General features: G+C 39.3%; 1 protein-coding gene across 1 annotated transcript in view; it reads right to left on the reverse strand.

Annotated features, from left to right (window-relative positions):
- The window catches only part of gsk3ba (glycogen synthase kinase 3 beta, genome duplicate a), a 144,069-nt gene extending 127,739 nt beyond the window's left edge, over positions 1 to 16,330 (reverse strand). The window contains exon 1 of the mRNA XM_080203444.1: positions 15,652 to 16,330. Within this exon, the coding sequence (XP_080059570.1) occupies positions 15,652 to 15,739 (88 nt within the window). The 5' untranslated portion in view covers positions 15,740 to 16,330. The remainder of the gene's footprint in view (positions 1 to 15,651) is intronic.
- Between the last annotated feature and the right edge of the window lie 143 nt (positions 16,331 to 16,473).

Consider the following 16,473-nt stretch of genomic DNA (forward strand, 5'->3'; position numbering starts at 1 on the left):
AGAGAAAATAGGCACTTGGATGTCTGAGTGACAATAAACAGTAGTGATAAAATAGGCGTTTTTCTGTTTGGACAATGTTTATAGTAGAGTTCCCCAGGAGTCGATGTTGGCACCCTTGCTCTTTCTGATGTATATTAATGACAGAGTCCTTGGTTTGCCTGAGAGATCTTGACAGGGTAGGCACGGAGTGGATGTCTCCTCTTCTGGGAGGATCTAGAACCACAGGTCATTGTTTAAAAATAAGACGCTGCCCATTTCAAACAGAGAGAAGACAAATATTGAGAGGATTGAGAGTCTTTGCTACTCTCTTCCGGAAAAGGCAGACGTGGGTAGATTCTTGGTGAGCGAGGTGACAGGTTATCAGGATGGATGGAGATTTGAGGTTACTATCAGATCAATCTTAATTTCATTAAATGGCAGAGCACGTTTGAACAAATGAATGGCCAACACCTTGTTTGTCTGTACAGGGCATGGTTTCAAAATCCAAAGATGATATGACTGATAACATTGTCGGCAGTGATGATGACAGATTAGAACTTCAATATGACATAGACATGTTGGTGGATTGGGCAGACAAGTGGCAAATGGCAAAAAACTGCAGCAGGCAATGGTGCAGAGGGACCTCGGGGTCCTTGTGCATGAGTCACAAAAACCCAGCTTGCAGGTGCAGCAGGTGGTCAGGAAGGCGAATGGGATGCTGGCCTTCATAGCGAGGGGGATTGAATATAAAAGTAGGGAGGTCTTGCTGCAGCTGTATAGGGCATTGGTGAGGCCGCAGCTGAAGTACTGTGTGCAGTTTTGGGCGCCGTACTTACGCAAGGATATTTTGGCCTTGGAGGGAGTGCAGAGGAGGTTTACTAGGCTGATGCCGGAGTTGAGGGGGTTGACCTATGGAGGAGAGGCTGAATAAACTAGGCTTGTACTCGTTAGAGTTTAGAAGAATGAGGGGAGATCTCATTGAGACGTATAAGATGATGAATGGGATGGATAGGATAGAGGTGGAGAGACTCTTCCCGCTCAGAAAGGACAGTAGGACTAGGGGGCACAGCCTCAAGATAAAGGAGGGGGCGGTTTAGAACGGAGTTGAGGAAGAATTTCTTCACTCAAAGGGTGGTGAATCTCTGGAATTCTCTGCCCGTTGAAGTGGTGGAGGCTACCTCGCTAAATATTTTTAAGAAGCGGGTTGATGGGTTTTTGATAAGAGAGGGGATTAAGGGTTATGGGGAGAGGGTGGGAATGTGGAACTGAGTCACGACAGATCAGCCATGATCTTATTGAATGGCTGGGCAGGCTCGAAGGGCTAGGTGGCCTACTCCTGCTCCTATTTCTTATGTTCTTAAATGAAGTTCAAGGCAGAGAAGTGGTGATTCATTTTGAAAGGAAGAATAAGAGATGCCTAAACTAAAGGGAGAAATGCCAAAGGAGGTGCAGTAATGGAGGGACCTTGGTGTACATGTCATTGAAGTGGGCAGGGTATATTGACAGAACAGTTAATAAAACATACAGCATCTCAGTTAGACGTTGGGACATTGAGTATAAGAATAAGGAGGTCATGTTGAATTTGTATAAGACACTAGCTAGCTTCATCTGAGGTACTGCATCAGTTCTAGGCACGATGTGTGAAGAAGGGTATGAAGGCACTGGAGAAAGGTCAGAGGAGATTTACAGATTTATTCCAAGAGTAAAGAAATGCAGCTATGAGAATAGACTGGAGTTTAAACTGTTTTCCTTAGCGGAAAGAAGGGTGAGAGAAAACTAGATAGAGGTATTTAAGACCCTGAGGGGTACGGACAGAATAAAAAGTGAGAAACTATTCCCACTCAAGAGAGCATCAGTAGCTGGAGCCAGTGATTCAAATTATTTGGCAAAAGTGGTAAAAGTGATGAGAGAACTTTTTTTCATTCAGAGTGTGGTTGGAGACTGGAACAAACTTCAAGAAGGTAGTAGAGGCAGATTTGATTGAGGCATTTATAAGGGAACTGGAATGGTATCTGAAAAGATAGAATGTGCAAAATACTACTTTTAACATCCCATGTATGGCCTGGTTCTGATTTTAATGTTACCTAGTGAAAATTTTTTCCATCCATTCCTTTCAAAAACCTAAAAACCACAATCAAATCTCTCCGTAATCTTTTATATTCTAGGGAATACCAGCCTAGTTTATATACTTTCTCCTCATAATCTAACTCTAGCAGCACCAGTAATGTTCTGGTGAATGTTCACTGCGCTACTGCCAATATATCTTATGGTGCAGTACCAACCTCCAATTTAAATACAAAATTGATTTCTTGGATGAAGATCTGAAGAATTTTGGACAGAAACCAAATCGCTTTAACTTAGGTGTGAAAGAATCACACTGCAAGAGGCCATTCAACCCATCGAGTGTGCACTGACATTAAAAAGAACAACAATTCCTATTAAACAGTACGGATACAGTTGGAATAATGCTCAAGGAATAATATGTAAGCTGTAGCTATTCAAGAATGGCTGATCTTGGTGGGAATGAAAACACTGAACCAAATGCTTAATTGGCAGACTTAACCGATCCAAGAGATGGTGATGTATCTGCTAACCACACAGAATTCAACATACACAGCAAGCAATAGAAAAGCCTACTAGACACATACGGAAACTTGTCCCTCCAATGTTCAAAAGCACCCAGCCTATTCAATTCCAAACATTCTGATTGCAACAAGTATTTGACATAAATAACAATAAGTAAACTGATTATAAAAAATGCAATGAGTTATTTGCAAAATATATGTTTCAGATTCACTTTACATTCTATCCTGAAGTAATATTCAAGGTTTGCCTTGCTTGGGTCTTTTAATGTTTTAAATGCTTCACCGAGACTACGCCCGAACCATCCTTCCAAACTTGGGACTTGTCAACCTTTCTCACTGCTCAGGCAAATACTTTGGCATATTTCAACATCCAACTAATTTCTACAGTGGAATTTGTTGTGTAAGCAGTTGGCATGAAAATGTTTCTAAATGTATTTAAACAAATATATTATTTGCCATGATAATCCCCCCACTACATTTTTTTGTTGTTCTATGCAGCCAATGCATCCCTGTTGCTTTTGAAGAGTAGCAACCAAACTGCACATAGCAGTGCAAGTCTGCTCTGATTTTCTTCCATTCGTGGGACATGGGCATCATTGGCTGGCCAGCATTTATTGCCCATGCCTAGTTGTCTGAGGGCCAATGAGAGTCAGCCACATTGCTGCGGCTCTGGAGTCACATGTAGGCAGAACAGATATGGGTGGCAGACTTCCTTCCTTAAAAGGACATCAATGAACCAGATGGGTTTGCCTGACAATCAGCAATGGTTTCATGGTTATCAGTAGGTTCTTAATTCCAGATATCTTTTCTTGAATTTAAATTCCACCATCTGCCTCAGCAGAATCTAAACCCAGGTCCCCAGGACGTTAACTGAGTTTCTGGATTAGTAGTTTAGCAATAACACTACCAGGCTATCACCTCCCTGATCTGCAAGTTCCAAAGAACTGGCAATTCTCAAGACCTGTACTATTATGAATTTACTTTTATAATTACTGCTCCATATTTCCTCAACTTTGAAAGTGATAAGCTGACATTTGTTCCCACGTGCTGAAGGGCTACTTATGCCATTTGGATTCCTTTAGTTTTAAATCTATCCCAAAAAATGATTCCAAACCAATGCCAATCTAATCTTTTGTACATCATTAAGGGTGTCAAGTCTGTTACACAAATATCAAACATGCTTACCACTCTATTGCCCGCCCACACTTTGGCAAATCAGACCACAAAGTTGTGCTCCTGCTCCCAGCTTAAAAGCAAAAACTGAAATGGAGAATTCAAAGAAAAGTTGTGCCATGTTGGTCTGAGGAATCAGATGATCTCCTATGGGACAGCTTAGAGTCAGTAGACTGGTGAGGACTTAAAAATTCTGCAACCAGCCTGAACGAGTATGCCACTGACTTCATTAGTAAGCATGTAGAAGATTGTGTGCCAAAAAAGCAAATCCACGTGTTTCCCAACCAGAAATCACGGCTGAACAGGGATATCCACTGCTTGCTGAAGTCGGAGTCTGAGGCATTCAAGTCAGGCTCCCTAACCTAGAATCATAGAATCCCTACAGTGCAGAAGATGGCCATTTGGCCCAACAAGTCTGCACAGACTCAAAAAGCATCTCACCCAGGTCCTATCCCCAATACAAGAAAGCCAGATATGATTAAGGAGATCCAGCAAAGATGCCAAAAGACAATACCAAACCAAGCTAGAGTCTAAGGCTTGCCACACGGACCCCCACAGACTGTGGCAAGATCTGCAAGACAGAACAAGCTACAACATGAAGGCATGTAAAATCGCCAGCACCAATACACCCCTCCCCAATGAGCTCAATGCATTCTATGCCCATTTTGAGCAACAGGGCATAGCTAGAGCATGCCCTCCACTCGGAGCCTCAGACAAACCTGTATCCAAGATCACCCTCAGAGCAGCTTTCTCAGTCAACCCACTGGTCCAGATGAACATTCAGACCCTGCGCAGACAAGCTGGCAGGGTGTTCATAGATATCTTCAATCTCTCTGCTATAACGTGAGATCCCTTTCGGCTGACGACCATTATCCCAGTATCAAACAAAAGCCAAACAGTGTGCCTTAATGACTATCATCTGGAGACTCTGCCATCCATCATTAAATGTTTGTAAAGGTTAGTCGCGGAATAAATCAATTCCAGCCTTCCAGATTGTCTGGACCCACTGCAATTCACCTACCACAGGCACCATCTCCCCGGCCCTGCATTCAACCCCGGGACACCTGGATAACAAAGACACCTATGATAGACTCCTATTTAATCGGCTACAGTTCAGCTTTCAATACCATTATCCCTATGGAACTCATCTCCAAACTCCCTGGGCTGGGCCTCAGCGCCTCCCTCTGCGACTGTATCCTGAACTTCCTAACCCACAGGTCACAGTCAATAAGGATAAGCAACAACACCTCCTCCACTATCATCCTCAACACCAGTGCCCCACAAGGCTGTATCCTCAACCCTTTACTGTACTCCTTATGCACACACCTACGACTGTTTGACCAAATTCCCCTCCAACATGATTTTCAAGTTTGTTGATGACACCATCATAGTGTATCGGATCTCAAACAACAAGATGGAGTATAGGAACAAGGTAGAGAATTTAGTGAATTGGTGCAACGACAATAATCTCTCCCTCAATAACAAAAGGAAGGAGATAGTCGTCGACTTCAGGTTACATCAATGGGGATGAAGTAGAAATGGTCAAGAGCTACAGGTTTTTAGACGCCAGAATCACCAACAACCGGTCCTGGTCCCTCCATGCCAATGCTATGGTTAAGAAAGCCCACCAACGACTCTACTTTCTCAGAAGATTAAGGAAATTAAACATGTCAGCTATGACTCTCACCAATGTTTACAGATGCACCACAGAAAGCATTTTTTCTGGTTGTATCACAACTTGTTATGGCTCTTGCCATGTCCAAGACCACAAAAAACTACAAAGAGTCACGAACAAAGCCCAGTCCATTGCTCAAACCAGCCTCCCGTCTACACTTCCTGCTGCCTCAAAAGCAACGAGCGTAATTACGGACTCTCGCACCCCATATATTCTCTCTTCTACTTTCTTCTGTCGGGAATAAGATACAAAAGTCTGAGGTCACATACCAACTGACTTAAGAACAGCTTCTTCCCTGCTGCCGTCAGACTTTTGAGTGGACATACCTTGTATTAAGTTGATCTTTCTCTAAATCCTAGCTATGACTGTAACACTACATTCTGCACTCTGTCCTTTCCTTCTCTACATATAGCATGCTTTGTTAGTGCACAAGAAACAGTACTTTCCGCTGTACACTAATGCATGTAACAATAATAAGTCAAAATTTTCTTTGTTAAAGAAACCGATTGCAACTGATTGAATCAGAGCTCCATCATTTATGGGGTTAGCCCAAAATGGAGCTCTTTTAGAGATTTAAGAGACTACTTTCATGAAATTCAAGCAGCAAACATTTTATCAAAATGGCTAATAAAAGATATTGTGCTTTTCTGTTTGGAGACCATGGTTAGGAAAGCTGTGGATCAAAGCAGATGCCAAACAAACTTGGATTAAAGCATAACCAAATTACAAGTAATTTGGCCCTCTTTTGGGCTTACTGGAGATAATGGCGCATGAAGTCAAGATTCCTATTCTTGGAGCAAGAATATGTGGAGCATTTTATGCTTTTAAGAGTGGAGATATGCCAAGGTGGAAAACAGGAGGGGTACATGGTCACTGTGCAACTTCAGCATATTTCTGGTATCATACTGGAGGGAAAAGTTCGTTTAAAATACATTGGCCAGACCCTTCAATTAGAAATTGCGATAAACCATTTTATGTTTGCCATTTGTTCATTGAGGAACAGAGCTGAAAATTGCACCAACTGCCCCACCATTAGCTGTTACATTATCTTTTGCCTTGCTTCCGTTGTTTGGAATTTTTTTTACCCAAAAACTTCTGCCTCTTCATACACTTTTTGTTCCTGTAAGCCCCTTCTTAGCTACAGCTTTAACCAAGTCTTCTGTGTGACCCAACGCCTACATAATTCTTTTTTCAGTAGCCACTTTTGTAAAGAGTTTTGAGGCAAGTAGATGCCTAAAGAGATGATGCATGCCTGCAAAGTTTGACGCAACTACAAAGAAACTTATTCTTCTGAAAATGTTTAAAGGATTATTTAAACTTTCCTCTTTTCCCTGGTTAAATGAGATTTAACTATCTTGATTCGTATTATGGCAGAAATTTGAAAAACTAGTAGGGGTGTTTCATTTCAATAACAACAATAAGGGTGCCGACAGATACAATGAGCAGGAACACACAAAATTGATCAGTGAGGACGTATAAACATAAAAGAGAAAGCATTGTGTTGTAATATTTCTGAGAGACATTTAATAAGAGATCCAAAATAAACAGAATGCAAAAACAAGGTAACATATTACTTGAAATCAACCAAGAAAGGAATAGATATTTTGCCACAATACATTACGGACAGTATTTTACAATGAGCAATTTTAAGGCTTTCCCGCCTTGGAGGATAAGCAAATGATAGACATGAGATGTTACGTTTGGAACTACAATGATCTTCTCAGAATCAATCAACACATTTTAGAAACATAAAAACAGTAGTAAGCCAATCAATCCATCAAGCACTTTTCACCATTCAAGTACACCTTTGTTCATCTGTATTTCATATTCATCCATTTTGGTTACATATCCCCAAATACTTGTTCCTGATAAAATTCTATGAATCTCAGTTTTAACATTTTCAATTCGCTTGAACTCGGGTATTTTGCAGAAAGTGTTGGAATTCCACAATGGTGTGTGAAGAAGTGTTTCCTGACTTCACCCCCAGATGGTCTAGCAATAATTTAAGATTATTCCCTTTTGTTCTAGACTCCAACAAAGAAAACTTTCTACTTCTTTAAATCATTTTTTAAAAACCTCAATTGGATTGTTCCATAATCTTCCATACTTAAAAGGGAATGAATACAAACTTCATCTTTACCAGCAATCCCCTGAATATAGTCGTAGGTGGTTAAGCGCATTGGCCATGCTAAATTCTCCCTCAGTGTACCAGAACAGGTGCCGGAGCGTGGTAACCAGAGAATTTTCACAGTAACTCCATTGCAGTGTTAATGTAAACCTATGACACTAATAAATAAACTTTAAAAAAAACTTCTTTTGCCCCATATCATTCTGCCAAGTTAGGCCGCGCTTCTTCCAAGGCCAACGGTGCAGTTTAACCAAAGCATTTTGTAATTGCCTTCATCACTTTGTAAACCCAGTCTCCTCAAAATAAAGGCTAACATCCCACTGTTAATTATTTTTGTACCTCCTCCCTAGCTTTCAGCAATCTCTGTACGTGATCCCTAAGCCTATTCGCTACTAACTGTTTAGAAAATATTCCAATCTATCCAACTTAGATTCAAAATGGATGACTTTACACTTTAAATTTAGAGAGAACAGATGAGTGTAGCAACTAGCTAAAGGAATAGCACATCAAAAAAGTCATAGGAGCAGAGAGAAACTATTGGCACTGATGGATACCTATGAATATATAAAATGTACATAAAACTACAATAGAGGACTAGAACACTTGACACAAGCAGTCCATGATGATGTTTTACCCACTGCAAGAATGAATAGTGTTATGGTCTCAGTTGAGACTGGTAACTTTAATAAAACCCATGATCTCAATTATTACTGAAAGAATGAAGCCACTATATTTCAGTTTAACGCAATAGAATTTTTACCATACAAGTGTCAAACAAAGCAAACGCCATCTTAGGCACCCCACCAGGATCAACATGAATTAAACGTGAATTAACTATCAAATAGTGGCCAGTTATAAACCCAGAATTACACATTAAATGGCAGGTGCAACAAATGATGTGGATATGCCAGCGTTGGACTGGGGTAAACACAGTAAAAAGTCTGACACACCAGGTTTAAAGTCCAACTGATTTGATAGTACACTCACTAGCTTTCGGGGTTAGTCCCTTCGTCAGGTGAATGGAGAGTTCTGGCCAGAACTCTCCAACTGTAGTGAGTGTACTATCAAATAAATCGGTTGGACTTAAACCAGGTGCAACAAAGGCAGATCTTACAAATTGGCTCAGCAGTCCATTCAGCACAAACCTTCCACAAAAAGGATTTCAGTTCTTTCTCTTCTAGGATTCAGCCTGATCCCGAGCACACAACTGCCCTGAGTTTCACAATCAGTGTCTTCACCAAAAATGGGAAACATCAGCAGAATCTCTTTAACTCTGCCTATAATTGTCCAGATTCTTCAATGTGTTCTTCAGGTAACAGAACCAGCCACAGTAACTGGACATTTGCCTATTCTAAGGTTCTGGATCTTGCCTCCATCTTCTTCAGCTTGCCTGCATGGCAACAAGGGGATCATCACCTGAGCTCTGCTGAGAATGTGTCCTTTTACGTGATTACAACCAAGTTTATCTTCCCCAGATGTTTGGTTTCTAATCTCCGTTTTAGTCTTAGTTTCTCAGTTTCCCTTTTTAATTTGTCTCAACAAACACAAATCACAGATTCCACTACAATAGTTCTAATCACATTTTTCTAATCATATTTTCCTCCATTCATCTATCCAATCCAATTTTATTCTTACAAAGTTTCAGGACTACCATCTTGCAATAATTTCTGTATACCCTTGTACAGATTTAATGAAACAACACAATGCAGTCTATGGCCGCGGCCATGACAGACAGGATTCACAAAAGATGTAAAAATGCAAAAAAAATTGTTCAATTATTAACCTTCAGTTACTCTACAGAATTCAAACTCTACAGAATTCAGCTTCATGCCTTTTATTGAAAACTTGTCTTTTTTGGAATATTTCAACTAATAGTAACTCTTGATCTTTAAGTTACAAGTAAATGGAAGTTTATAAATGAACTTGAATATCTGGTTTATCATTTTGCAAGAACGGAGTAGAATTGAGCGTCCAATAAGTAGTAAGGCCGCTCAATGCTCAATATTTTTCACCATTCCAGTTAGCTACTATCCAAATACCATCACATAGCAATTTTATTATTGTTGAGATATTTTATCATTCACTCCATCCACTTTTCTACTCATCTCCACTGTTCAGTTTACATGCAACTGTAAGAATCACCATTACAAATGATGACAAGATCAGCCCACAGTCCATAAACTAGTCTGTTTCTTTTCTCTTGAGAACAGACAATTCAGGAATGATAATAATTGAGATACATATAATTAAAACAGTTTTTCCCACCATGAATTATCTATCCTACTTCCTTTGGTACGAAGACCCAGAACAATGGTGCTTAACCTCAGAATTTGAAGTAAGCAAGCTATTCGGGGTGATGTCAGGACTTTCTTCAACCCACAAAGGGGTACTGCAAATTATAAAATCCTACACGGCAGAAGGTCGTCATTCAGCCCATCGAGTCTGCACCAACCACAATCCTACCCAAGCATTAACTCAATCTAGTCCCCCTGGCGGTAACGGGCAATTTAGCATGGCCAATCCATCTAACACACACATCTTTGGAGTGCGGGAGGAAACTGGAGCACCTGGAGGAAACCCATGCAGACACAGAGGAAAAGTGCAAATTCCACACAGACAGTGACCCAAGCATGAATCGAACCCGAGTTCCTGGCGCTGAGAGGCAGCAGTGCTAACCACTGTGCCATCCCCATCTACAACACACTCCCAAAGGTTACTGAAGCTAGGTCTAAGGAAAATTAGAAAAGAGATTGCGGTTAAGAAAGGAATTGATTTACATATCTTTATCTCAAAGTGCTTTACAGCCAATAATGTACTTTTGATATGCAATCGTTGTTGTACTGTAGCATACACAGCAGCCAATCTGCATATAGCAAACTCCCATTGACAGTAATGTGTTAATGACCAAATAATCTGTTTTTTTTGTGATGCTGAGGAACAAACATTGACCAAGGCAATAATGGAGTCAATATACAGAACCATGATCTAATTGATGGGTACAACAGGTCTGAGGGGCTAAACGGCCTACTTTATTTACATGCTTGATATTTATGTTCAAATTACAATATTGTCCAAGAGCTCCATATAGGTAAAAATGAATATTTTATCTATATGGAGTCAAGTCACTGCCAAGACCAAATCTTATCATTGCTTTGATAGTAGTATAGTATGCTTTGTCTGTATAGCACGCAAGAAACTTACTTTTTACTCTATGCTAATACATGTGACAATAATATATCAAATTTTAGTTACTCAAGATACCTCTTGTGATGCCACTCAGTAAAGTTAAATTTTCAAGATCTATGCCTCACAATTCTGTAAAATTTACAATTCTGATACTGTTATAGCCTCACTACTAAACTCCTGTAATCAGGAAGTAGTCAGTCAAGTTTACAATTACTTTCCATATCCAACAAACGTACAGCTGAAGCGAGGAGCTTGCCATAGTTATTAGCTCACTGTGATACTGAAGTGTCATATTGGACTTAAAACGTTGGCTCTGTATCTCTCTCCACAGATGCTGCCAGACCTGCTGAGTTTTTCTAGCACTTACATCTGAAATGCACTGAATATTTTGGTAACCTTTTTATTACTAAGGACAAATATATCTCCAACATATGTACAGATGGTTTAAATTTCACTGTCCCTTTTTCTAATCGTTAAGCAGCCATGGAGCTAAAAACAAAACCCACAATAAACGACCAATAGCGGAGAAATGCTAGATGGAAACTAGATACTACTAGAATGAGGTGAAAACAACCTCTCATAAATGTAATACAATTGAAACATGTTCTAATAGCCCCAATACACATTTTACACTTTACTTCTGCCAAATCAGATTAAAACAGAGCTCTGAATACACAAGGATGAAAGAAAACGTCAGTTACAACAGTTATTTTTCAAACTGAATTTTCTAATTAAATCGAATAGTGTCAGTTTCAAAGGATGGAACATTTTCCACTTTTATTAGGCAGTTATGGATTAGTTAAAACTGAATAGATGTAGGATGACGTCTTCTTTCCAGCGCTCCAACAGGAGTTCAAACTAACAGGTTGAACAGTTTCTTCCCAATCCATGAAATGACATATCCAACAAAAAGATGAAAAACTTTTCATATTAAATGCATTTAGTGTACATCTATCACTAGAACTATTGCACTTAAATTTTGGTGAATGATTGCCAAAAGAACCTTGAAAATTTAAATACAAAAAGTGGAATATGATAGCTATTTCACAAGTGCCTAAATGTCAAAAATAGTTTTTAAAAACTGAACATAAACCAAAGGATTCAAATCAGATTTTTCAGATACAAGCTGCATTATGAATTCAACTATTTTGCTGCTCCACTTGATGAAATATACTCTGCACAAAAAATGATCAGCTCAATGTTTGCCTTGCTTCTACGACAGATTTTACATTAAAATAAAAATTGGCATATTATCTACATAAAAGCCATATACAACTCATAATTTAAATATGAAATATGAAAAAACAGCCTAGTCAGGCCTCTTTTCATTGCTCCTCTCAATTAAACTAGCATTCCATATAGAAAAGAGTGTGACAAACATTATTAAATATGTACCTTCCCTTTGATGGCACTTCAATTCCAACATAAATGTGGGCCTAAACAATTTATTTGTGCAATACCGGTACAGGTTTTTCCTATTTCTCTGATCTTCGCTTGAAGGTACCGACTTATGCCAGGATAAGTTTCATGAAGCCATCAGTTGTTCACCACATTATCCAAGTGACTGAAATAACGAACATAGGCTAACTAGTTAACCATAGAGGACATCACTGGATCCTGTCACCCAATATCTATGTACATGCACCTTTCAATAAGAGCCACTCAACAAGTCAGAAGTTGAAACCCTGATTATTGTATTTCTGTTTCTGAGAAGAAAAGGACTGAGGCCAATTGGAATGCCCAATTACTGATCCAATGATAATGGTATTAAATTTTCATTGATTAAATTTAACTTTTTTTAAAGACAAACACATTAGCAAGTCAAATACTTCAAATGTGTCTCCCGACAGGGGTCTCACTAATGTGAAATGTTACTGATTTTCATAACAAGTGATAGGTACGTAGCTGCAAGAGAATGAACAACCGAAAGAAGAACAAAGGAAAATTAGTATTTGAAGATTCCAACAAAGCCAGGAAAGAGTGAATGAGGTATTGGGTATTAAAGGTGAACGAACATGACTACCAATCAATTGTTGGACAATTACAGTATAATTTAGATTGGGTGGGTGGCATGCTCCATTGGCGAATCAGTGCAAACTTGATGGGCCAAATGGCCTCCTTCTGCAGTACAGACATTCTACAATTCCATGAAACATTATAAATTATATGTGGATTTCGCTTAAGTATCAATAATTTCTGCTGTCCTTGTTCTCACCCCCCCCCACCTACTGCCGCCACTTGTCAACTTTCTTTTTTTTGTTGCTCGGGTACTAGCAGCCATGTATAAGTCAAATGCTGGTCGATTTTTCAACCACTGCTGCATCAAAGCCGAGCCAAATTCAATCCTTGTGCATGCTTCCATGCAATGATTAGGATTTCTGGCCAATGATTAAGAATTCCTGACCAATTTCCTCTGGCCAAGGGCATTTGCAACGTCCAAGCTGCTGCATCAACTAACGTAGATAAATCAACAACCATCCATAGGACCTTTGTAATGCTGCTGGAGATCATAATCAATAACCTTTACAAGGATTTACTTATTCTGACATTTTAATATGCTTTATATAATTCAATTGTACTTCAACCTCCACGTGCTTGCAACTTGGTTCTTACTTTTAAAACTTCTTCAAAGCTCATCTGAAAAACTAACATGGAGAAATATAAGAACATGTACTAGAACTCCTAGATTGCTCTTGCATATTTACCTAAATGTAAGGTAACAAAACATATTTTGCATTGTTTATGACTATTTAATTAATGGCAAGGCAACTTGCATTTCTGTAGAGAATTGGGTTGCAACTTGGTATTTTAGTTAAAAACACTCACTAAATACAACAAAAACACAAATGAGAAACCACCTGCACATCCAGCTCAGTAGACGACACCACAAATGGTCTGGTATTGCAGTATATTTTCCATTAACACATAACAGGATAGCAAGCTGCATTCAGAGCCTTAATTCCACCGAGGCAATTCCTAATCAGAGTTATTTGGTAGGCAAAGCACTCTTCCAAAGGAAAAGAGAAAAAGTGGAGGAAAAGAGGACACTTGCCGATTGCGCAACATACATGCAAGAGTGGGAAACGGTCATATTGCTGGCTGCCATAAGGCAAGTCTTATAAATGTTTAGGATCGGCAGTGGATTTTGGTAATCATTCATATCAGATTTGTTACCCAAGACAAATGACCATAGAATAGTCTTAGCCAAGTCTTCTAGAAAGCTATCCTTACTCTGCAACCACATACAAACACTTACAATTGAGGTAGGAAAGCAATCAGTGGCAGAAATCCTGGCCAACAACCCTCTCCAACTTGACAGCACTGAAGTCAAGAGTAGCACAGCAACTACTGCCTCAGTCAAGGCTGATTAACTAGTAGAGACTATAGATCAAACTTACAAATCCTTGGTTGATTTAGCTCAACTAAATGCCATCTAGAACCTTTGCCTAATAAACCATGCAACGACCTTCTTCTGCGTATAAAAAAATCAGAAGAGATGTACCCATAGCAGGGCTCTTTGTGCTGAAAACATCAAACAGTATTGTCTCTCCACTGCTATTCCCCTTTCCCTCACCTTAATAAGCATTTAAAAAAATAACACCTACTGTTCAAAGAGGCTCAAGAAATGGCCCTATTAAATATGAATTTACACAATAATGATTTTTTTCCAACTAAACATTCTCCCAGTTATAGTGCGCCAATTTATCAATTTTTGGAAGGTTAGAACAGTTGCTAGGAATGAATTTCTAACAGCTTTTGAAAGTTTGAAAACGGTTTTATTAAATTACACAAAAATTAATTTTGTACTCTCCATTTCTAGATGTACAAATAGCAGACAGAATGCAGGCCTTTCATAAAAAGGATAAATATTGCAAAACAGCACAAACTGTGGAAAATTCTAAATTTCCAACTTCAAAGTTAGAATCTTGATTAAACTTTCATACTCCATCGCCCAAAAAGTTCTCTCGATGTTCATATTCATTATTAATGGCAACAAGTTTAGGGGTTGCACGTCTCCAGCAGAGATGTCATAGTACTACTATTCATTCATCACTTCAGTTAGTCAACATTCCCACCTCCACTTTTACTCAATTGTTTAAGGAGTGAAATATTTGTGAATTGTAGAAACTTAAATTAAGCTAGATCCTGCTTGTATACTACCACACAACTCTACTTGCATTTTAAAAACTATAAACAACATACCCTGTACTTTTGGAACCAAAAACAGCCCCATAATAAGTTTTACATCATTGAACATGTAATTCATCTATTTGTTAGAATCAGCATTCTTCAAGAATGATAAATATTACTGCAGCTTAAGAAGTATGTCATGTTTGAATATGCCAAACTCAAATAACAGAGGTGTTAAAAACCCCAAATGACACACCATTAAAACATGGCAAATTCCTAACCATACCACACCTCTATAATTAACCTGGTGGACACGCAGATACAAAAAAGGCTAGAGAGAGGACATCACTAAGAATTAAGTCAATATCCACTGGTTGTACAATAAAGTTATTCTAATATTTGCACCCTTCAGAAATTGAAAAAAATTGCCCTTGCCAACTCATTGAGAATGAGAAATATTCAAGTGATGTTGATGTTAATAAGTGATCGCTAAGTTAAAGGAAACAGGGTCTACCATCAGTTTAAAATACATTTCTCAGCAGATCAAAGTTTTCCGTCTTTTTCGATTGTGAGTGGTTTACGAACAGGAATCCTTACGGCCATAAGCAGTAGATCCGGCGAATCATTTCCAGTCTGGACTATATATATATTTTTAATATGAACACAGGATGTTAATTTAACGAAGACCACAGATCATGAAATCGATTATTCGCTCGATTGATAGTGTTTTGGGGATGGGGGTGGGGAAGAGATTCAAAATTAGGAAAAATATGATTTGGATAAAATGTACTTACTGCTGACTTTCATGCTCCCAAAAGCAGACGGCTGCTGCACAGGTTTGCAGCTCTCAGCAAAAGACGTTGTCCTGGGTCGACCACTCATGATTACTTTAAAGCGACATCTAATTTTTCAAACATATATATTTTTTTAAAAAGACACTTTTGTATTCCTTTATTTTCTTTCGCCCCCCCTTCTCCCTTTCTTAATTTTAATCCTGTCCACCTGGTTTCATCGCGCTAATTTCTCCCAAATTAGTTGCGTTTCTCTTTTTCAAACAACCAAAAAAAAATTCTTTTGACAGCAATCGCCAGAAATAAATCTGAAACGGATTTCAGAGCTCTACATTGATCTTGACTGAGCTCAATGCAGGATGGTGGTGGTGGTGATGATGATGGTGGTAGTGGTGGTGGCTCCTGCCATGGCGGCTCCTTCAGTTCTATTCAATCCTGAGGGGGGATTTTTTTCTCTCTTTTTAATTTCTCGATTGATTTCCTCTTTCAAAAGCCCATTCGCATCTCTCCTCGCAGGGCGATAAAAAAAATTAAAACGATTTCTGAGGGGAAAACCCGTGTCTTTTTACCCCAATTAAAACGGTTAAAACCCCTCCCTAATTCACTCGACTGTCTTTGTACTATTTTTTTGCCTATCTCTTTCTCCCTCTCACTGCAGCTGTAACCTCTCGGTCGATCTAACTTGATGCCGGGGCGGCTTTTGATTGACGGGCAGCGCCAACCATTCGCCGAAGGCGTCCAGCACGTCGACGTCGGCCTCGGAGCGGCGCGTAGCCAATCGGAGAAGTGGAGGCGGGGGGGTGGGCGGAGAGGGGCGGCGGCTTA

The sequence above is a fragment of the Carcharhinus amblyrhynchos genome, chromosome 15 (assembly GCF_965287045.1).
Source record: "Carcharhinus amblyrhynchos chromosome 15, sCarAmb.v2.hapA, whole genome shotgun sequence".
NCBI lineage: Eukaryota > Metazoa > Chordata > Chondrichthyes > Carcharhiniformes > Carcharhinidae > Carcharhinus > Carcharhinus amblyrhynchos.